At 37.5% G+C, this 23,856-nt stretch overlaps 1 protein-coding gene across 4 annotated transcripts in view; it reads right to left on the reverse strand.

Moving 5' to 3' along the window:
- Positions 1-23,856, reverse strand: part of PDSS2 (decaprenyl diphosphate synthase subunit 2) — a 270,216-nt gene that overhangs the window by 65,459 nt on the left and 180,901 nt on the right. For all 4 annotated transcript variants that reach the window (XM_008520738.2, XM_070559179.1, XM_008520744.2 and 1 more), the window contains one exon: positions 19,272-19,346. In XM_008520738.2, coding sequence (XP_008518960.1) covers positions 19,272-19,346 — 75 coding nt within the window. The remainder of the gene's footprint in view (positions 1-19,271; positions 19,347-23,856) is intronic.

Here is a 23,856-nt window from a genome sequence, read left to right on the forward strand (position 1 = left end):
CATATTAAAACAACAAACATTTTATTATGTCACAGTTTCTAAGGGTCAGGAATTCAAGAATGGCTTAACTGGCTGGTTCTGGCTCAGAGTTTCTCATACGGCTGGTCAGGCTATTAGCCGGGGCTACAGTCACAAAAAGGGGCTGGAGAAACTACTCCCAAGCTCACTCAGGTAGCTGCTGGCAGTAGGTGTTAGTTCTTTGTCACATGGGGCACTCACATGGCATGGTAGTTAGCTTCCCCAGAGCAAGTGATAGAACAGAGTGAGAGAGAGTGAGAGTATATCTAAGAAGGAAGCTTCGCAATCTCTTATAACCTAATCTTGGAAGCCACACATCATCATTTCTGTTGTGTGCTATTGGTCACACAGACCAACCGAATACAATGTGGGAAGGGATTACACAAGGAATAATAGAGGTGGGGCTTACTGGTGGCCATCATAGAAACTGTTCTAGAGATGGAGTCTATAATTAGAATTACTGGGTCAATAGATCTGAACATTTTAAAGTCTCTTAAAACACTCTACAAGTTGTTTCACAGAAAGGTTCTTCTGATGTGCACGCTGACCAGCCAAGTTTGAGACTCTCTTTTTCTTTTACATTTTTTTTTCTTTTACATTTTTTTTTTAAAGATTGGCACCTGAGCTAACATCTGTTGCCAATCTTCTTCTTCTTTTTTTTTTTTTTCCTTCTTTTGCCCACAAGCCCCCCAGTACATGGTTGTATATTCTAGTTATAAGTCCTTCTGGCTCTGCTATGTGGGATGCTGCCTCAGCATGACTTGAGGAGTGGTGCTAGGTCTGCACCCAGGATCCGAACTGATGAAACCCTGGACCGCCAAAGCAGAGTGCACGAACTTAACTACTCAGCCACAGGGCTGGCCCCAAGACTGTCTTGCCACCGAGTAGAATTATTGTTTTACTTGTGATTTTAACAGGTAAACAGTGTATTTCATTTAGATATGGGAAGTCATTTCATTGGTTAGCCATTTGTATTTCCTCCATTTATTTATTTGTTAAAGATTTACCGAGTATCTTTTGTGTACAAGGCACTGTTCTAGGTGCTCACGATGCTGAGCAAAAGGAGAGAGTCCTTGCATTCCTAGTTCTTACAGTCTAATGGGGAAGCCAGATAATCAGATAGCCAGACAAATACATACAAACTACAAACTGAGATACTTCCAATGGGGAAAATGAACATACTTTTATGACAGCATGTAATAAAAGAACCTGACTGAGACTAGGGCTTTTGGGGATGGTCTGCCTAAGGAAGTGACACTTGAGCTGAAACAGGAAGGATGAATAAGGGGTGAGAAGTAAAGAAGATGAAGAAGTGTGCTCTAGGTTGCAAGGATTGCACATATGAAGGAGAACAGCACGTCTGAGGAATCAGAGAAGGCTATCAAAATAGAGCTGACATGCAGACAGTGACAGTGAGAATAACACAAGGCAAGGCTGGTGGGAAAGATTGGGGTCAGACTATGCAGGGTCTTTTGAGTCACTTTCAGGATTTTGTTCTTTAGCCCAAGAGTGATGGGCTGAAATGGAACCACAGCAGCATCAGATTAGCATTTTGAGATTCCTGGTAGTGTGGAGAAAAGACTAGAAGATGGGAGGATTATACACAGGGAGGCAAAGGAGGAGGTTATTGGAGTAGCTCAGACAAGAGAAGATGGACCATGCAAAAGGGGTAGGCATGGGGTAAAGCCAGGCTGCAGCCTGTGCCACTGATGGTGGGGAAATGAGGGCATAAACAAGGTACTGGCCTTGACTACGGTTATCGACTGAATGTATGCGTCCCTGCAAAATTCATATGTTGAAGCCCAAAATGCCACTGTGTTTATATTTAGAATAAGAAAGTAATTAAAGTTAAATTAGGTCATAAGGGTGGAGCCCTGATCCAGTAGGATTAGTGTCCCTATAAGAAGAGACACCAAAGAGCTTGCTCGGCTTTCTCTCCACCATGTAAGCACACAGGGAGAAGGCAGCCACCTGTAACCCAGGAAGAATGCTCTCACTACAAACAGAATTGGCCAGAATCTTCAACTTTGGACTTCTAGCCTCCAGAACTGTGAGAAAATAAATTTGTGTCGTTTAAGCCCCCCAGTCTGCAGTATTTTGTTATGGAAGCCTGAGCTGACTAATATAACTACCTTCTCTAACAATCTGAGGATTCAATCAGTGATATTTTGAAAGTATATTTATACTGTTCCTCCCAACATCTTTTCAGCACGGTCTTAACAACCATCATGTTAACATATTGCCTTAAAATTTGTCAAAAAGATCTGTATTCTGGTTATCTATTTCTGCATGACCCACCACCCCAAAACACGGCACAAAAAACAACCACCATTTCATTAAGCTCACAGATTCTGTGGGTCAGGAATTCAGAAAGGGAACAGAGAAGATGGCTTGCCTCTGTTCCATGATATCTGGGACCTCATTGGGAGGATCTGAAAAGCCGAGGATTGATTCAAAGGGCTGGGGCTAGAACAGCTAAGTTACCAGGGACCTACTTCCAATGAGATGGCTTATTCACCCACACATCAATCAGATGCATCTGGGACTGATGACTGGAGTACCTCCCCATGGTCTTCCTTCATGGCTTCTCACAGCACTAGTGGTCAAGTTTCAAGGGGGAGAAGACAGAGCAGTGTTTCAAGAGAGCGAGCATTCTGACAGACCCTTTTATGGCCCAGCGTGAAAAGTCAGGTAGTGTCACTTCTACCATGCTTTATTGATTGAGGTGCTCACAGTTCCACAGAAATTCAAGGAAAAGGGACACAGATCCTTACCAGTGAATGGGAGGTGATGGGAGGAGAGTTAAAGAGTTGTGGTCTTTTTTTAAACCACCACATTCTACTTTTGAGGAGAATGCTCAGGAGAGCAACTGCTTTCTCTGCTCCCTCCCAGTTATGCTTCTGGCTAAAGTGATGATACAGGAGATGGAGTAAGGCAGCCATGGGGGTAAGCATAGTGAGGGGCAGAAGCATTACGGATGACTCCTAAGTTTTTGACTTAAGAATCTGGATGAATGGTGGTGCTCTTTGGGAAGACAGAGAACAACGGAATGGGTTTGGAGGGAAAGATCATATATCTGGTCATATATGTACTGAGTCCAAGATGCTTGTGAGATCTCCAAGTGGAAATATTGAATTAGCACCAAAATATTTAGCTCTAGAGCTCAGGACTGATCTGAGATGGAGCTATAAATTGGGACTCACTGGTATATACACAAATCATAATTGAAGGCTTGGGTTTCACTTTCTGAATGGTCTATTCTCATCCTGTGATCAGAATGGTACTCTGTAAAACAATTTACATGCCTAATAGTGATGCTTTATCTCTCAGGCAAATAAACTGCCTTTTAAGATGTTTTGCTGCAACAGCCATCAGTGAGTGACCCAGAGTATCTCTAAATGGTGTACAAATTCAATTTAAACATTTAACAAATAAAAACGTTCACCAACCAGACCCACTCTAAACTTGAGGGTCTACTTAATTGGAAGGGCTGTTATATGTACTAAGCTTTCTCAGTCCCCAACAGCTCCTCTGCCTTCTCAATATCTGTATCGACCTTCCCTTTACCACCTTTGCACATCTAACCTAATACTCCTATATTTGAGTTCTAATATGTTTACTTCATAATACATTTGCTGCTTTTTCCTTTAAATAAAAACATTTTGTGGATTAAAAAATATATATAGTACTATTTCTTTTTTTACAGAGAATAAAATATGTTTTTATTCTATAATATGGCCTACAGTTACATTTAGTGAAATTTGTACATAGCATTCTGAGAATTTATAATTCTTTTAGACAGATGATAAAACCACACTGCAAAGAGCGATTTCTATAAAAGCTGGAAAGTTGTTCAACGTCTCCATTTGGCTCCTTGTCTCCTGCTTTGGGTTAAGATTTCTCTCTTCTTTTTGCACCAGGGCTGAGATGGACAGCATTGTTTTTCTTAAGTATGTAAAGTGCCCGGCTAAGCAGAATTATTATTTTTATTCTGGTCTTGAGGAGGAAAGCGTTCAAAATTAAAATTTCACATTAACTTATGGGCAAAGTCTACATTCAAAATGAGTAATCAGAAAAGCAAACAGAAATACAATAAAGCAACCAGACTGAATACATGTGGTCACTTTATTGAACCAACCTGACCAGCTAGGATAAAAATAAAAAACTTTATTTTTCTCCTGCTGGCACTTCACACCTGTGGTGTGGAGCAAATTCTTTTCATCTCCGGGGTGTAATCTTTTTTTTTTTTATTGTGGTCATAATAGCTTATAACATAGCGAGATTTCAGTTGTATATAGCACTATTTCTTAAATGTGATGGAGGGCACCAAGGTGTTTTATTTTATTACTATTCTTTAAACAGTATTTATCTGTCATGTATTTTCTTTTGTATGCTTGATACATTTCATAATAAAAAAACATTTTAAACCATACTCAATAGCCTTTAAATCTGAATAAATTCAACATTTTTATTTGCAATGAATGATTTAAGACTGTGTCTACTTTATGAAAAAAGGATGTTAGTAAAATTATAGGTATTTATTATCACCACCACAAGCATTTTCAAAGTTTTGGGTATGTGAGTGACATAAGCTTGAATAGATGCCCAGCAACAATAAAACATGACATAGTATGTTTTATTAGTTTGTTAATCCATGCCTTGGGTCCAATGTGAGGGACAGGTTGTGAGTAAATGTGCCAGTGAAATACACCCCAGAGGACCTTAATGCTTTTATCCTGCGCTCACTGTTTTACTTTTAAACCTCTTAAACTATGTTTTCTTTTTAAGGTAGTTTTTACACGTATATATACTTGGGATATTTTTTACTTCAAAGAAAGGAAAATGAAGTTTTCCTATTTCAAATCTACAAATGAAAACTTTCAATGTGAACTCCCTTCCACTTTGCTAAGGTTAATTAGCTTCTTTGTACTCAAACTCAGTGATTTCCTCTTGGGTCAACCTCTCCTGGCCACCTTCATTCTTTTTTATGAACACAGTCTGCACAGCCCTGGATTCTCCATCATTATTCTATGCTTCTGCTTGTACACTGCACAATAATGTCTCCATATAAAACACTGCAGTCCTCTCTGGCTGCCTGAGGATCGACTGCCATCGTGGTAACTATCCCAACCAGGAAGTTCATGACCAACCAACTACTTTAGTGGAAATACATGGTCATTGATGTCCTTTATCCTGGGAAGGCAACAGTACCTAAGGCAGAAATTTAGGAAAAACTCACTAAAATGTACAAAACCATACTGGATGTCATCTTTGTATTTGGGTTCAAAACCCATTTTGGTGGTAGCAAGACAACTGGCTTTGGCACGATTTTATGATTCATGAACTCAAACACAAATTTGCAAGACATGGCCTGTATGAAAAGAAAAAGGCCTCCAGAAAATAGTGAAAAGAACACAAGCACAGATTGAAGAAAGTTAGTGCCGGCAAAAACAAGGAGCAGATTCTGCAATGACTTTATCTGCAGTGACAGTGCAAATTTTTCATAAGAGGATTAATAAACTATAAAAACTTTAAGAAAAGCACAAAAAACCCACTGTAGGTGCTTCATGAATAGTCCTGACATGGCTTTCCTGAAACTCCAAGTACCAAACTTCCACTCTCTCCAGCCTGGGGAGGGCTGGTACTCCAGTTACTTTTAGTAGTTCCTAGCCCTGGAAGGCAGAGCTCGGTCCTCACGCTAGAAGTCTCCAGTCAACTCCTCAAATCAGAATCCTAATGACAGGCGTGGCCTAGACCTCCAGGTCCCACAGATTCTCTGACTCCATCTGATCAGTTCATTATTGGTAAAGCTACCCCCACACTCAGTGGCGTTAAAGAGTAATCATTTATTATTGGTCATGTGTCTGTGGATCAACTGGGATTCGGCTAATCTAGACTGGTGGCTTTGCTTTTCACTGCACACCTCTGGGTTGGCTGGAGAGGCTCTGCTCTAAGTGTCTCTCATTCTTCTTGGACCAGCAGTCTAGCCACGGCACATTTTTCTCATGGTGGGACAGCAGAGGCCCAAGAGAGCCAGCCTCCTATTGGCCAAACCAAGTCAAATGGCTGAGCCCAGAGTTAAAGAGCAGTTACCCTGCCCACAGCGGGAGGGCATAACAGTTACATGGCAAAGGACATGGATATGCATATTAGCTATCTATTACTGCATAATAAATTACCCCTAACTTAGTGGCTTAAAACAACTAATAAACACTTATTATGTGGGTTAGGAATTCAGGAATGGCTCAGCTGGGTAGTTCTAGCTTGGGGCCTCTCATGAAAGATAAGAAATGCTGTATTCTGCAAAGAGACTGAAATGAACCTGTACAAATACCCTACTGTCTACTACTCTTTAAAACAAATTTTTTGTACAATACAATAAATTTTATGGGAAAATGCTATTTAGAAGATACTTAGCACCAAAATAAATGACTGTGATATGTTAAGAACAGGTTAAAAGATGGTGAATGCTGACTCAATTCCACATAATACACAGTAAGAGAGTAATAAAACAGGAGACATAAATTGCAAATCACTTAATAAGTTGAGAGATAGGATACCTGCTGAACTCCTGGGTCCTTGCCCTACTGTTTCCATTGCCAACAGTCTTGTTTGTTGCTTCCCACCTGTATTATTTCAACACTCTTCCAGCTGGTCTTTCTGCTTCTAATTTCTCTGGCTTCCAAGTTATCCTGTTCACAGCTTCTACAATAATCTATCAAAGATCTGATTGTATAAGATCCTATGGTGCTTTCGTCCTGCTTACTATTTTAAATACACACTCTCCTATACAAATGTTCAAGATCTACCCACTGATTCATTAATCCGTTTTTAAATTATCACCCTTCCCTAGCAAAGTCCCTTTGCTCCAGCTCTGACGACAACTTTGTCTCCATCTCAGCTCTCAATACACATGTACCTGCTTTGTCTAGCACAGCTGCTAGCATATAAGAGGAACTCAAAAACATTTGTTGAATGATCAGGCCTAGAGTAACAACTAGGTAACCCTAAAACAAAATTACAAGTTTCTTTCCTTAGGTTTAGTTGAACCTGTGTCCAAAGCACCTTCATGTTTACATCAAATATATTTTCATAACACCTTCTGCCTCTCTGAACTCGCCTCCACCCACTCTTTGTTCATCCACCATGTTTTAGCTGGGTAGGCCTTCTTTCTATTCCTTGGATACGTTCAGCTGGTTCCTCCGTCAGGCCTTTGCCTGAGTTGCTTCCTCTTCCTGGAAGCTTTTCCCTCTGTTTTTTCACACTGCTAGCTGTTTTTTGTCATTCGGATCTCAGCTTAAAAATTATTTCCTCAGAGAGGACTTCCATGAACATCCAGTCTAAAGTAACTCCCTCAAACCTTCACTATCACTTCTCTCTACTCAATTCTTTGCTGTGCAGTATACTACTATTTCTCTTGTTCATTTATTTACGTGATTAACTGGCCTCTCCACTAAGCTGTATACTACTATTTCTCTTGTTCATTTATTTACGTGATTAACTGGCCTCTCCACTAAGCTGTAAGCTCCCTGAGGGCAAAGATGTCTTGTTCACTGAGCCCTTGTATTGCTAGTGTCTGCCATAAAGCAGATGCTCAAAAGGTATGTTAAATGAATGAACAAATCTGACTTCCTAGCCAATGCTCAAAGCCAATTTCCTGATCCCAACAAATGTCAACTTCTCCTAATTCATTTCTACTATACCTTCTAAGACTCAGCCTAAAAGAAAATTACCTCCTCCAAGAAGCTTCCCCTGAAATACTGTTAATTCTTGAGGCTGCACTTTCTCCTACACATTTAGCCTGTACCATATAAAATTACATGTGGTCTTATAGATAAATAGCTCTCCAGTGGTTTCATGTGCATGTTTTTCCTCTGAACTAGACGTATCATCAGATCCTTGAGGGCAGGTCTGTTTTTTTGTGTAGCTTTGTTCTGAATGTTCTGGCAGCCCTCAGTGTGCTATTGTGCACACAGCAGCAACTCAATACTGGTTTACTATAAGCACTTTATCAAAACTGCCTAATAGAGCTCTATGGCCAATGTAGGATTCATGATAACAAACAATTTAACCAGAATTCAGTGAGAAACACTTTATTGAGATTTCCCCAATTCAATCTCATTATATTAAAGGATCAGGAGAAAGAATCTTACTCTCTCAGTTGTCCTTCAAAAGAAATATCTTCACTGAGATATGAATTACTACATATCCTCTGATTTCTGAGTAGATGCTGGGAGAGTTGGCTCTTTGCAATTTTCTGTTGAAGTCCCTATTCACTATATTCTCTAATATCCTTTACATAAAGGTCCACCACATATGTCTCTATTTGTTTAATTTTAGGAAAAATTTCTATATAAAAATTATCCGTAGCATTAATCACCAAATAATGAAAAATTCAGAACACAACCTATTTCTCTTTCACTCTTAGTTGGGAAGAAATAGCGTCAAATTCAAAATCCACTTACAGCACATTCTGCTAGTACTGATAACCATTTTAACTTCCTTTCCATATTATCCATTTTGTTTTTATTTTCCTAATTTTTTTTTCCTTTGTCCACCAAAATTCATTTACCTGTAAGTCTACCAAAAGGAATTCTTACATTAACCTCTCTGGAGCTCCTGACTCTTTCATCTGGAGAGTCTGCCAGCACCTGAACATTAAATTGACATCAAGTAGACTCATCCACTCTATAACCAATCCTCTTTTATGTTAACTCTACTATCCTTTTTTTTCTGGTCAAACAGTGCAAGACACTGGAGGGATTTCTGATTTCTTATTCTCACGGCTGAAGTATCCAATAGACACACTAAAGAAAACACTTAGGGTACCAGCAAAACAAAGCACCATAAAATTTGCAGGGGAAAAGTTTTACATTTGCTATTTTTAAAAAAATAATTCCAACACAAATCAAAAAATAAAATCATGAGGACTGGCACTTCTAGCAAGACGGAGCAACAGGACTACATTTACCCTTTCACCTAACAACTAAAACACTGGGCAAAATATACGAAACAAGAGCTTTTAAGACATTTGAAATCAGGCAACAAAAGACAGTGATCTCTGAGAAATGGGAAATAAATGAGTCTTATAATTGTTCCAGCTTATTGCCTGGAGAGAATGCCAGGCTGCAGTAGAGCCTAACAGTTTCCTTGGGTTGAGGCGATGGACCTAAGTGGGTAGGGAGGCCAAAGGCATTAGAGTCAGGGACTAGAGTTGACGGGGCAGAGTACTCAGGATTAGAGAGCTGTGTAGAGGGTTGTGGAGGTGTAGAGGGTTTCCCCAAAGTCTTCAGCTGAGTATTACCAATGTGTAGACACAAAGAAACTATTGAGAAACTATTGAAGTCTGGGGAAAGAATCATTCAGACGGTACAGAGAGAGCAATCCTTAGAGCTCACATAGGGTTGGAGACAGCTCCTGTTCCCACCAGTGAGAATGGAAAAACTCGTAATTCACAGGGTATCAGCAGAGTACTCAGGAGGATTTTGCCTTAGCAGTGGGGAAAATTAGCCCTAGACTAAATGCTACTCTGGTCCTGCCTAACAATGCTTAAAAGTAAGACGTCAAAGGATCAAACCGTTTCCAGTAACTTAACTGTATTCCAGAAGAAAGCTCAAGAATATTTATAGAGATACAAAAATATCTAGCATCCAACAAAATAAAATTCACAGTGTCTGGCATCCAACCAAAAATAACCAAGCATGCAAAAAAAAGCAGGAAAACACAATGCAAAATGAGGAGAGAAATCAATTGAAACCAACTCAGAAATGACACAGATGATAGAATTAGTAGACAGGGATATTAAAACAGTTTTCATAACTGTATTCCATATGGTCTAAGAGCTAGAAGAAACATTGAACATGTAAAGGAGAAACATGGAAGATGTAAACTGGTGAACTTGAATGCACATCAATAGAAATTATCCAAAATGAAACACAAAAAGAAAATACTGAGGAAACAAACCAAATGAACACAGCAGCAGTGGGCTCTGTGATAACTTCAAGCAGCCTATTAGACACATAATTGGAGTTCCTGTGAGAGAGGAGAGAGGAGGAAAGATAGAAAAAATATTTAAAGAAATAATGACCAAAACTTTTCCAAATTTGATAAAAACAATAAACTCACAGATCCAAAAAGCTCAATGAACCTCAAGCACAAGCAACATGAAAAAACTGACACCAAGGCACATCATAATCCAACTTCTCAAAATCAGTGGTAAAAAGAAAATCATGAAAACAGCCAGAGAAAAAAACCTGTCAATCTTGAATTCTATATCCAGTGAACATATCTTTCAAAAACAAGGTCAAAACAAAGACTTTTTCAGACAACACAAAGCTGAAAGAATTAATCACCAGCAGACCCACACAATACGCAATGTTAAAAGAAATCTTTTAGAAGAAGGAAGATAATACATGTGGAAATTTGTATCAACAAAAAGAAAAGCAAAGCACTGAAGACGTTAACTATCTGGGTAAATATAAAAGACTTTCTAAAAAACTTAAATCCCTTTAAAATAGAATTGAATGTTTAAAGCAAAAATAATGATTGTGGGATTTATAATATATAAGTAAATAAAATTTATGACAATGATAACACAAAACCTGAGAGGGAAGAAACAGAAATATACTTTCGTAAGTTTCTTACACTGTAAGTAAAGGTATACTGTTACTTGAAGGTAGATTGTGATAAGTTAAAGATATAGGCATACCATGGAGATATTGTAGGCTTGCTTCCAGACTACCACAATAAAGCAAATATGATAAAGCAAGTCACGCAAGTTTTTTGGGTTTCTGAGTGCATATAAAAGTTATGTTTACCCTATTCTGTACTCTATGGAGTGTGCAATAGCATTATGTCTAAAAAGACAATGTAGGGGCTGGCCCAGTGGCACAGCAGTTAAGTTCTCACGTTCTGCTTTGGCAGCCCGGGGTTTGCCAGTTCGGATCCTGGGTGCAGACACAGCACCGCTTGGCAAACCATGCTGTGGCAGGAGTCCCATGTATAAAGTAGAGGAAGATGGGCACGGATGTTAGCCCACGGCCAGTCTTCCTCAGCAAAAAGAGGAGGATTGGCAGCAGATGTTAGCTCAGGGCTAATCTTCCTCAATAAAAATAAAAAGACAATGTATATACCTTAGTTAAAAAATACTTTATTGCTAAAAAATGCTAACCCTCCTCTAAGTCTTCAGTGAGCTGTAATCTTTTTGCTGGTAGAGGGTCTTGTAAAAAATGCAACATCTGTGAAGTACAATAGAGTGAAGCACAATAAAATGAGGTATGCCTGTATATATTATAAACTCAATAGCAACCACTAAAAGTGCATCAAAAAGTTATAGCTAATAAGTAAAATAAGGAGACAAAATGGCATCATGAAAAATAATCTAAGAGAGGCAAAGAAGAAAAGGAAAGAAAGAACAAATGGGATGAATGAAAAACAGATAAGATGGTAGATTTAAACTCAACCGTATGAATAAACACATTAAAAGTAAATGATCTAAATATACAAATTAAAAGGTAGAGATTGTCAGACTGGATAAAAGAGTATGATCCTGCATATAAATGCTGCATACAAGAAGCCACTTTAAACATAAAAAAGTAAAAGGATGGAAAAAAATATACCATAAAAATTCTAATCAAAAGAAAGCTGGAGTGGTTATATTAATATCTGATAAAGTGGATATCAGAGAAAAAAATATAAAGAATGATACCAGAGATAAAAAAGGTCAGTTAATGATAAAGGGATGAATCATCAGGAAAACAATATGATCCTAAGATAATATAACGATCCTAAAGGTTAATGTGCCTGAAGCAGAGCTATGAAATATACATGAAGGAAAAATGGATAGAACTGCAGGGAGAAACAGAAAAATCCACAATTACAGTTAGAGACTTTAACACCTACCGTCAGTAATTGATCGAACAAGTAGAAAGAAAATAATTACAGATATAGAAGAACTTAAAGATACTATCAACCAAATCGCCATTTATAGAATACTGCGTGAACAATAGCAGAATACATATTCTTTTTAAGGGAACATGAAACATTTACCAGGATAGATCATATCTGGGCCATAAAACAACTCTCAATAAATTTAAAATAATTCAAACCATATAAAATATGTTCTCTAAACACAACAGTATTATAAACCAACAACCGAAAGACATCTGGAAAATCTCCAAATAGTTGGAAACTAATGAACTTTCAAATAATTCATAAATCAAAGGAAAAAGATCAAAAGAGAAATTAGTAAGTAGTTTGAACTGAATGAAAACGAAAAAGCAGGGGCTGGCCCCGTGGCTGAGTGGTTGAGTTTGCACGCTCCGCTTGGGCAGCCCAGGGTTTCGCTGGTTTGGATCCTGGGTGCAGACATGGCACCGCTTGTCAGGCCATGCTGAGGTGGCGTGACATACGCTACAACTGGAAGGATCCACAACTAAAAAATACACAACTATGTACTGGGGGGATTTGGGGAGAAAAAGCGGGGGAAAAAAAAAGAAGACTGGCAACAGTTGTTAGCTCAGGTGTCAATCTTTAAAAAAAAGAGAAAATGAAAAAGCAACATAATGGAAGTTTTGGGGAATGCTGCTAACGTAGCACTCAGAGGGACATTCATGGCTCTAAATGCCATATTAGAAAAGAAAACAGGTCTCGAAAAAATGATTTCATCTTAAAAAACTAAAAAAAGAAGAGGAAATAAAACCAAAGCAATCAGAAAAAAAGGGATAATAAAACTTAGAATGAAAATCAATGTAAAAGAAAGGAGAAAAAAAGAGAAAGTTAATGAACCTAAATCTGATCCTTTGAAATCAATAACATTGTTAAGCCTCTAGGAAAAAAAGAAAAGACACAAATTACCCATATCAGAAGTGAGAGAAGTGACATCACTACAAATTCTACAGATATTAAAAGGATAACATGGGAATATTATGAAGTACTTTATGTCAATAATTTGACAACTTAGATGAAATAAAAGAGTTCCTTTGCAGACATAAACTACCAAAGTTCACTCAAGAAGAAACACATAACTTAAATAGCCCAAAGTTTTTAAAGCAATTGAATTTGCAGCTAAAAAAACCTTTCCTACAAACAAAGGTCCAGATGGCTTCATTACTGAATTCTATCAAACGTTTAAGGAAGAAATAGTACTAATTCTACACAAACTCTTTCAAAAAATCAAAAAGGAGGAAATACTTCCCAATTCATTTTGATACTCACGCCAGACAAAGACATAACAAAGAACTGAAAACAACAGACCGCTATCTCTCATGAACATAAATGTAAACATTAACAAAATTTTTAGCATACCAAATCAAGCAATATATAAAAAGAAGACTGCATCATGATCAAGTGAGGTTTATTCCAGGAATGCAAGGCTCATTTAACATTTGAAAATCAATTAATTCATCATGTTAACAGACTAAAAAAGAACCTAAAAGAGAAAAAAACTAAAAAGAAAAAAGATTTATATATATATATATGATCACCTCAATAGTTGCAGAAAAAAACTGTCAAAATCTAACATTAATTCCTGATAAAAACTCTCAGGAAATTAGGAATATAAGGGAACTTCTTTACTAATCAACAGCCTCTACAAAACAAAAACAACCTATAACTAACATCACACTTAATGATGAAATATTGAATGTTGTCCTCCTGGCATCAGGAACAAGGCAAGGATGTCCATTCTCACCACTTCAACATTGTATTGGAGGGTCTAGTTATTGGGTTTGAGATTTCATCTCACCATACATACAAACTAATGAGTTAGCTTGTTATTGTTCTGTGGTTGCTAACAGAAGACACAAGACGCCTGGGTCAGAGACAAACGACTTTACTATTCATGGACAGCAAGAAGCCTGTGCACCTGCATATTTGTGTTCGTTACCCTTGGCCCCAAGTCCTGCAGGGGAAACACTCAGATGGATGCTCTGCCTTCAGTGGATTTGTGTTACAGCTAAACACTGAGTTTGGGGAATCCACTGCTTTTGTAGTAACCAGCAAGCAAGTCTGCTCTTTGGGAGTGATGTATATGTTTATTATCTTGATTGTGATGATAGTTTAATTGGTCCATATATATATCAAAACATAGATTGTGCACTTTAAATATTTGCAGTTTCTTGCACATCAATAAGGCGGTCCAAAAAAATGAGAAAGATCTTCCATTCCAAGCATTCTAGGCCTTTCTATCTCATTAATTTTAACAAACATTTTTGGGCTACTCCTAATGTGCTAGGCACGCACTATTCTGGTTTGGGAATATAATGCGTTAAAAAAAAAAAATCCCTCCTCCTATAGAGTTTACATTCCTATAGGAGGAGACTGGAAATAAATAAGAAGAAGAACATCAGATGGTGACAACTCTGATTAAGATAACCAAACCATTTAAAGAGCCTTTTTTAAAAATCACAGTTGTGTGGCTACTTCAGACTGGGTGGGTGGGTGGGGTCTCTCTGAGAAGGTGAAATTGATGCAGAGATATGACTATCAAGAAGGAGCCAACCATGTCGAGGTGGCAGAAGAGCACCTTTGGCCTTCACTATTATTTTGGCTTCCCAACTGTTTTCATTTCCCCTCAATCTCCTGTAAACCACTGCTGAATTAACTTTCCCAAAAGCTAATCTGATTACATAATTCCTTTCTTTTTTTTTTTTTTTTTTAAAGATTTTATTTTTTCCTTTTTCTCCCCAAAGCCCCCCGGTACATAGTTGTATATTCTTTGTTGTGGGTCCTTCTAGTTGTGGCATGTGGGATGCTGCCTCAGCGTGGTTTGACAAGCAGTGTCATGTCCGCGCCCAGGATTCGAAGCAACGAAACAGTGGGCCGCCTGCAGCGGAGCACGCGAACTTAACCGCTCGGCCACGGGGCCAGCCCCTATATAATTCCTTTCTTTATAAAGCTTCAATCCCTCTCTTATCTCAATTACTAAATACGGTATGAGCTCTACATTCTGGCATTATAAGTCTGCACACATGTGACAAAACCTACCTTTCTAGTCTTCTCACTACTCCTTTTTTCTTACATGGAAGAAGCCCTGATCTTAAATACGCTTTGCTACTTTTGATCATGCTGTTTCCTCAGCCTGGAATGCCATCCTTCTCCATCAATAGATATTTCTCATCCTTGAAATGTCCACTTAAATATCAAATTCTCGTTAATGTCTTTTCTGATTTTCCCAACCAGATGTGACTTTTTGTTTACATTTCCCTTCTATTATGTTTTTCAATGGGTAAAACTCATCTTACTCATCTTTTTATTAGATAGTGGCATAATGCTCTGCAGACAGGAGATAATCCATAACTTCCTAGTTGACTGAATTATCTTATGAAATAGAGCAAAGTTATATACACTAAGATGTTTACCACAATGTTGTTTAAATTAGTAAAAAAAGAAAAGAAAGAAAACACGGTAAGTGTCCAAAAATAGCGGAATGGTTCAGTAAATTATAGTACAGTAGTATAATGAAATATTAAATAGCCATTAAAATTATAGTTTTGAAAACTTTTAATAACAAAAATGATTATCCTGGGGAGTGAATCAGCACAATATATATATATATATATATATACAATAATAACTCCAAAATGGGAGAAATACAGAATGAAACCTAGAAAGAAATACACTAAAATGTAATCATGATTCATTTCTGGGGGATGATTTATACAATTTTTATTTTCCTCTTGACCTTTTCCTAGGCTTTCAGTTTATATTTAATAAACATGTATTTGCTTTTCTAACTAGAAAACAAGTTAAAATAGTAAGATAATTACATTTAAAAGATTTTAGATATAAAGGTCTGTGGATTCAAAGCCAATTTTGCTAAAATGTAAAATATTTAGTACGTACAGTGAGTAACATGAGTACAAATGTATAAGGCAGAGTTTGACTGGGGAACTCTTAGAATGGTAAACAACTGTTTAAAATGTAATTTTTGTATTTAATATGCTTCTTTCTTCAATTAGCTAACAAAAAAAACAGGTAGAGGGAAGACAGATAATATAAACACCAAAGAAAGCACAACGATTAATTTTTATTAGAAAGAAGAAATGGTTCACAAACTAGCAAGTACAAAAATAAAAATGTTATTTTTCAATGGATAGAACAAAAGATGAATTTCCTAAGTTACTTTAAATGTTTACATGATCACAACTTACCTACAATTTGTTATGTAACGTAAGTCACACAAATTTTCATAGTTTTGAGGAGGATTACATAATTATCTACAAACTTCTTCTGGAGAAGGAGATTTGGCGGAATGAATTCAGTTCCAGTTTCCCTTCATTTGCTTTAATGCGTCTACCCTAGTCACACACATATTACCCCACGGAAAGCTACCCAGATTCTCCATCACTGCATTAAGTAGCCATATAGAAAACAGACCGCTATTGTGTCCTTTTATCCCTAGAGAGATGAAATGGTTTGCAGCTTATTTTAAATCACAAAGCAATTCTTTTGTGTACTGAATTGGCCCAAGGCTACGGAGGTTGTGCAACTCACTTCCCACATGACCTCCACTTGTGGCTGCTTCCTAATCATGCCAGAACATGAAAACCTTGAAGGCACTCCACGTGGGGCGGTGCTCTTTCTGCCTCTGAAGTGTTTCCTGGGCCTAGTTAGAACAACCAAATTCTGAAAAGCCATTCTAATGGCAAGCATACTCAAAGGGGAAAAAAACCCAGACTTTTTCTGGTTAGGACGGGAAACGTGGTTAACCTAAATTGGACCTGGGGCACAAATGGAGGCATCAAGAAGCACTCCCAGTGCTTCAGTTCAACTATGCATTTTTGCTTCCTTTATTAAAAAAAAAAAAAGGCTCTTTAAATGGTTTGGTTATATTTAGAAATGTAACTGCTTAAAAAAACTGCTTTAAAGGACCGTGTTTGGGGAGGTGGTGGGGAAAGAGGGCAGATGAACAAAGCTTTGCTTTTGAGTAAACTTATTAGCTAATCAAAGTCAGCAAGCAGTGCTTGCTAAGTAGCAGTTCACTATGATCAACAGTCCTTCAAAGACTGTTGCTTCCTTTTTTCTCTTTCCCAGGAAGAAACATTATGTGGGGCTTGAAGTCAAAAAACCTGGGTTCAGATCATGTCAATGTCAAACATGCATTAACAATTTCCGGACACTATGCTTTCCTGCAGTTTGTCATCTCTGAATTGCAGGCTTTTCCTCTATAAAATGGGTATACCAACAAATGCCACCCTTTTCATAGGTGATTGTGTAGAAAGAAAGTATAAGCAAGCTTAAACTGCTATCTAAGTATTTATTATTGTTGTTGCTATTAGGTCTGCCTGACATACAGAAAGTACTTAACAAATGTTCACAAAATTACTAATGAACTGGGCTAATTATAGTGGACAAATAGTAAGAGCAGATAAATCAAGAACCTTAAAACCAACAATAACACTTTCACTTAAAAATTAACAGATATTTAACTGTGAATTATTAATATCTTATATGGAACAGGGGCCGGCCCCATGGCTGAGTGGGTTGGGTTTGTGCGCTCCGCTTTGGCAGCCCAGGGTTTTGCTGGTTTGGATCCTGGGCGAGGACATGGAACCACTCATTAGGCCATGCTGAGGCGGCATCCCACATAGCACAACCAGAGGCGCTCACAACTAGTATATACAACTATGTACGGGGGGTTGGGGGCGGGGGAGCGGGGGGTGTGCTTTGGGGAGAAGAAGAAAAAAGAATCTTATATGGAACAAAGATGAACACCTTGAAAATGCCCCAGGGGAGAACAATGTCACAACTGCCAGGAGAGGTCACTGTAATCATCACAATTTGGAGGGATCTCAGGTATGGCAGAGGGATGCTAGCAAATCAGGTTTCCTGGAGGTATAGAGGCAGTAAATGAGAGGGTGAGAGCCTGAGCTCCAGAGTTCAAATCTCAACTAACAACTTGTGTGCTCATGGGCAAATTACTTAATCTTTCCTAAATCTCAGTTTTCACATATGTAAAATGGGGACAGCAGTAGTACTTGCTAGCAGGATTTCTGTGAAGATTAAACAAAGAAATATGGGTCAATTACTCACCACAGTGTTATTTGCTTAGCTATCATCATCTTCATCATACTATATACTAGGTGACTTTCTATAAGTGGAACTAGACCAGGATCCTCCATTTTACAATCTGCCATTAACCTCAGCCATGGTAGTGATCTATGGGATGTTTCTGAAAAAATGCAGCAAAGGGGGTCCACTGTGGTCACATCTTCTGCCAGGTCCCTATATACCACTATGCTGCTTAGGTGAAGTTAGATATGCCTATCGGGAACTGTGATTCCCTGAACCAAATGTTACCAGATGTCCAATGTACAATTTTTCATATTTCACTAAGTACTCTCTGAACTATCCTGAGTCCCTGGGTTATACTTTTAAATTTTAAGTTTCTTATCCAAGTTGCTCATGCCCTATGTTTCACTTCTAGTAAAATTTGTCTTTCTTTTTTCAAATGGAAATGTCAAAAAGCTTAAGATGTGCACACATGCATATTTTTTCTAATTTGCAGTGAATGAAATCTTGCTAATATAGAAGCTAAAGAAGTTAGAATAATGAAACACTGAGATAGGAGTCCCTTATAACAGTATATACCACATTAAATGATGGTGATGGTCAATGAAGCAATAGCTTCACATTCAATATCCTTCTGAAATGAAATAAGTGCATTTTAAGGAAATAAAATCTAACCCTTCTTGAGATGTCCTGCTAAATGAGTCAAAAAACCCTAATTCTAGATCTATAAAATTAATCAAAATAATCCAGCTGTGCAACCATCCTACTTCTTATCATAGAGAATGTAATAATGCAGTAAATTTTGGATCCTGGATATAAAAGACATTCCTCCCTCACACGCCCAACAGTCATCTTCTTGGGATCCTGGCCACTCTTCTGGGACACTTGAAGGCCCTTTGCTCTGGGGAGAGGCTGGGCCTGGCCACCTCAGGCTGAGCTGCTCCTCCAGCCTGCCAGCTTTGTGATAGTGCTACCTGCCAGCCAGCAGCATGCTGGTGTCTACTGGGCTACTGCAGATTGAACAGACTGTGAATCCAGCCAGAGGATAAGAGGTTGTTTTAATTGGCTAAATCTGCTATGTACTAAGCGTATGGCCATGAATTCGTAGCCAAAACACTAATCTAAAAAAAACGTCATGTACAATTTAAACACAAAACAAGAATGACATTTTTGCTCATCAATCCTAGTTTTGCCACGAGCATTTTTAACCTAACATTTTATAATGGTTACCAAATCTTTACCTTTGCTGAAGTAGAATTTTCATGGTATACTCCTTGTACCAAGTCCATAAGGGCACTTGCTAGAAGTTCCACAACCTAAAAAACAAGAACAAAAATTAAAATAAACAGTTTAAAAAGTTTATCCCTATTTTTACCTCAGAATACCTCAGAGGGCTTAGTAGAAAGGCGGTATTTGTGCTTGATGGAAAAAACGGGGTTATGTGCAAAGATCCTGGCAAATAGCATTGCCCACCTGGATATCAGAGCTGTGATCCAATTTTTTTCAGTCCTAATTCAAGCCAAAAACCCAAAAAAGTCTTGTATGCGTAGCATTTAATATACATGAAAATCCAGTAATAGCCATTTTAAACAAGCTTAAATTTCAGATAACTAATGAAATCTTAACTCAATTTATTTTCTGTATGTTTATTCCTGTTAGGTGAACACTTTTTCAATATCCTCATTCTGGGAGCCATTACAATGCTAATTTTCATACTTAATACAGAAATAAAAGCAAAAGCAAAAGAATGGTTAAGCTTTCAAATGTGTTCATTCTGTTATACTAAAAATGCACTGGAGGGCTTCTGGGTCAAATGTACCATAAACAGTGAACATTTTTATAGAACTGCAATATTAAAATCATATTCATCAAACCTGTATTATTTTCAAGTCTCAGGCTATTAAAAAAAATGATCAAGCAAAATCAAGAGCTTTGAACTTGTTCCAGAATGTAAAACAAGCAGAAAACAGTAAATGGTCTCTTTGGAACTACTGTACAATTTAGAGTTGTTTGTATAAACCATCTTAATTCAGGAGGATAAAATAGTGGTATTTATTATAATGTTTGATGCAGCCATTTCAAACAATAATTCCTGAAGGCAACCCCATCCACTTCTTATGAAGTCTTAATATCTTGTATACTTAGCTTTCTATATCATGCAGTCCTGTATCAGATTTCCACTCTTTGCTTCCTAAAATTTAGCTCGGTTTTGATTGAATTAAAGGATTTTGTTTCAGCTTTTATCATTCTTGTAATGGAAGACACTATTAAGCCAAAGGATACAGACTCAAACAACAAGATACTTCAATATCAGGTACTCTGGATTTAATAAACATTTTTTTAGAGGCAAATTACATTAATTTGTAGAAAGACTTGCTTTAAAATTTTAACACGAGTATTTATCTCCAAATTTATATTTACATTCATACTGCATAATACACACAGAGCTGCTGATATGGAAATTTTGCTGATTAAAGGCATATTTTTTTCTAGCTTTGCAGATGGGTTAATTTGTAAGACCTATACAAAGTCTTTTTTTTTTTTTAAATCACATTGCCCTTTAGGTAACCAAATACTTAAGAAATATTGTAGCAATATGAGCTGCAGAGGAACTGGAAGGACAATGATCCTACAGTGTTACCAGATGTGTTGAGTTATTTAAGTGGGGAAGAGAGAAAAATGAATGGATTTTTTCCCCCTGAAGGTATCAGATAAGCCCTATTCCCAAATCCTAGAGGATAGAGTATCACCAATAGGTCTATGAAAGACTGTAACTAAATGCACAGCATCAGATTGGATTACAGTTTATACAAGCAACATCCCAAGATCCCCCTGATGGCTGGACACATAATACAGATCAATCACTCACTAAGAAATGTTATGGTTTTGAAACAGTTTGAGCTCTGAGACCAGCACAGGTAAAGTGAAGAGGGATTTACAAAGAGAAAGTCCAACATTCAATGTCAAAATGATGGCATAAACTTTTAACAACGGATCTGGCTCTGGATAACCAGTGTTCCTTTACCTCCCTGAAATTCCAGACCAGACAGAAGTAACAAAAATATTTTATTCTCTGATGTTTTTTCTCTTAATGCCATTAGCGAATATAGGAAGACCTGTACTTATAAGTTCATAATTTATAAGTGACCTATACTTCCAAATGTTCATAATTACTTGAGCAGAATACTTCTTCATAGCCAATGACAACCATCAAGGAGAAAGCTTTGGACTTCCTTGAGTTAACAAGTCAAGGAAGGTAAGAAATTATGAAAAGCAGGAACAGCCTAGGGGAGTTTAATGTGTCCCAGGCAAGGGTAACTTACTCAATGCACACATAAATCTCTTCCCATTGCCTGACATGTTTACTTTTAAAATTATACAAGAGAGAGTTGTGTTTAAGTATCATCGTCATTTAAAATTGCAAATATTTCTAGGAAGACCACAGGGCTATGAGTCACGTGTACTTTAACAAGACCATGAATGATCTGGTCTTCTTTTTCCCATTATGTGCCTTACTACCACAGGCGCTCACCTGTTTAGATATCTCCTGTATTTAAATATAAGAAAGCACTTGCTTAATGATACTTTCTCCCCTCAGATTCTTGAGGAATGATTTGTTCAAGCAACCCCAAATGATAGCGAGGATAACAGCAGCCAGAGGAAAATCCAGAGCCTAACTGCCAGGCCGCCTGAGGCTAAGAGCCCAAGCCCCAGAATTCTTGGTGCTCTGGACAAGAGCCACTATGAGAAAGATTCAAGGACTTTCGTGTCTCAAGCCCAGGAGGGCAAGACAACACCTCCTACTAGAAAAAGAAGATAGGCTAAAAGAGCCTCCATGGTGGCCAGCCTAATAAGCCCAACAGTTTAGAGCACTGTAATCAAATTAGAGGCCGACTATCAATTTCATTGTGAGATTTGGGGCAAATCAATTAATTTCTCTGAGCTTTGGTCTTCCTCAACTATAAAATGAGGGGAGTTGCAAAACATAATTCCTTAAGTTATCTTCCAATTCTAAGATTCTGAGCTTCTACAAATGCAAACGTTAGTATTTATAATTAGGCATGGAAATTTGAAAACTGCTTTTTTGTAAATTTTGATGAGACATGTTTGCTCATACTATTATTTTCATCTGTTCTCTTCACATGGACCTTTCCCGCTGTCTGAACTCTTCTGATTACTTTCTTTGTGAAACTTTTTGTACCCAAACCCCCTTGGTTCCAAAACCCAGAACATAATGAAACAATTTTCATTTCTTAAACCATTTTAAATCGTTTCCATTTTTTAAACCACTATGACTGGTAGCCCACCCTACCAACTGATGAAGAGGTCCTAGTTGGGTCAATTAAAGGTCACATTGCTGAGTTCTGGGTCTTGACGGGCTCTAATGCTTGGGAATAATTCATACATATCAGATTCAGAATGACATCAGGTTTAAGTGCAATGTTGCATCAAACAAATAATGGCACTAGTTGACCATATCACTTCCCTCTCTAATGAGTAAATATGTAGAGACTTAGAAGAGATTCTGGAACATAATAAGCCTCAGTGAGTGTTAACTTACTACTCTTCTGTGCTTTTATATTATTACTCTATATTCAGTACAAGTCCTGGATAGATGAAGGGCATAGTACAGAAACCAAGATTACAGCGTTTTTTAAAAATTGTGTGCCCAAATATTTTGGAAGAAAGTGGGTTTTAATTCAACAACAGAAAACATGAAAAGATTATTTTAACCAAAATCAGAGATCTCTGTAACACTGACTTACTGCATCCTGAAACATTATTTCAAATTATATGACTGTCACCCCATCAATATTACAAAGTTTACTTTAGCTATCTAGAGAGTAATCAAACAGGAGATATAGTTCTTCATTTCTGGAGGTTGTGAGAATAGGAGGGTTGCTTACCTGTACATGCAAATGCAATAATGCTTTTCTCTTCAATTTGTGTCATATGTTTAAATCTGACTCTACAGCAATGCCATACATTATCCCCCAATCGTCTGAGTAACACCTTAGATTTCAGTGAGCCAGAAGTGGTAACCACAATGTCAGTGATGTGAGCTGGCTTCTCCTGCCACTTTGTATTGGCTACTAGGGAGGAGGTCACATAGGAAAGTAAGTGTATAGTGCACATCTAACTGCTATTCTCAAGAAAACTCTTGATCTTTCCCACTTCAATCCCCACCCTCTCATCAAAGATAAGGAAGCGGTAGTATCCAGGTGCAGCTGAACCTTAGCACAGTTACAGACCTGATAATAACTGACCTTTGGAGTGAATTTCTTAAACGGTTAATTTATAGGACAAATTTCACCAGTCTCAGGGGAATATGTAATTGCTTCATTCTTTATCTTTTGGCAAGGGTAACTACAATTCAATGATTTTTTTAACTGAAAAACTAAAGTGATGCATACCCTCACAAAATTATGATTATGTCCTGAGCTATAATAAAATTCTCATCATAAAAATTAGAAACTGAGAGAAGTGAGGGGTAGTAGGAGAACAACAGTAGCCAAAAAAATCCTCACTATACTGTATACTGCTACACAAAGGTGTCTGCAACATATTCCTAAGAAAAAAAGCTGGTTACCAAACAATAGCATGATAAGTACTTTAAAAATGAGGTCAATCTATGTATTTCTAAATACAGAGAAAAACGTCTGAAAGGAGAGACAACAAAATATTAATAATAATGATAATGTGTAAGTGGTAAGATTCTAGATGATTTTTAATTAAAAAAACAACTTTTCTGAATTGCTTAAATTTATAATTGCTAAACTTACAATTTCTTAAATTTACAATGTATTACATTTTCTCTCCCCTTTT

This window comes from Equus przewalskii, chromosome 9, assembly GCF_037783145.1.
Source record: "Equus przewalskii isolate Varuska chromosome 9, EquPr2, whole genome shotgun sequence".
NCBI lineage: Eukaryota > Metazoa > Chordata > Mammalia > Perissodactyla > Equidae > Equus > Equus przewalskii.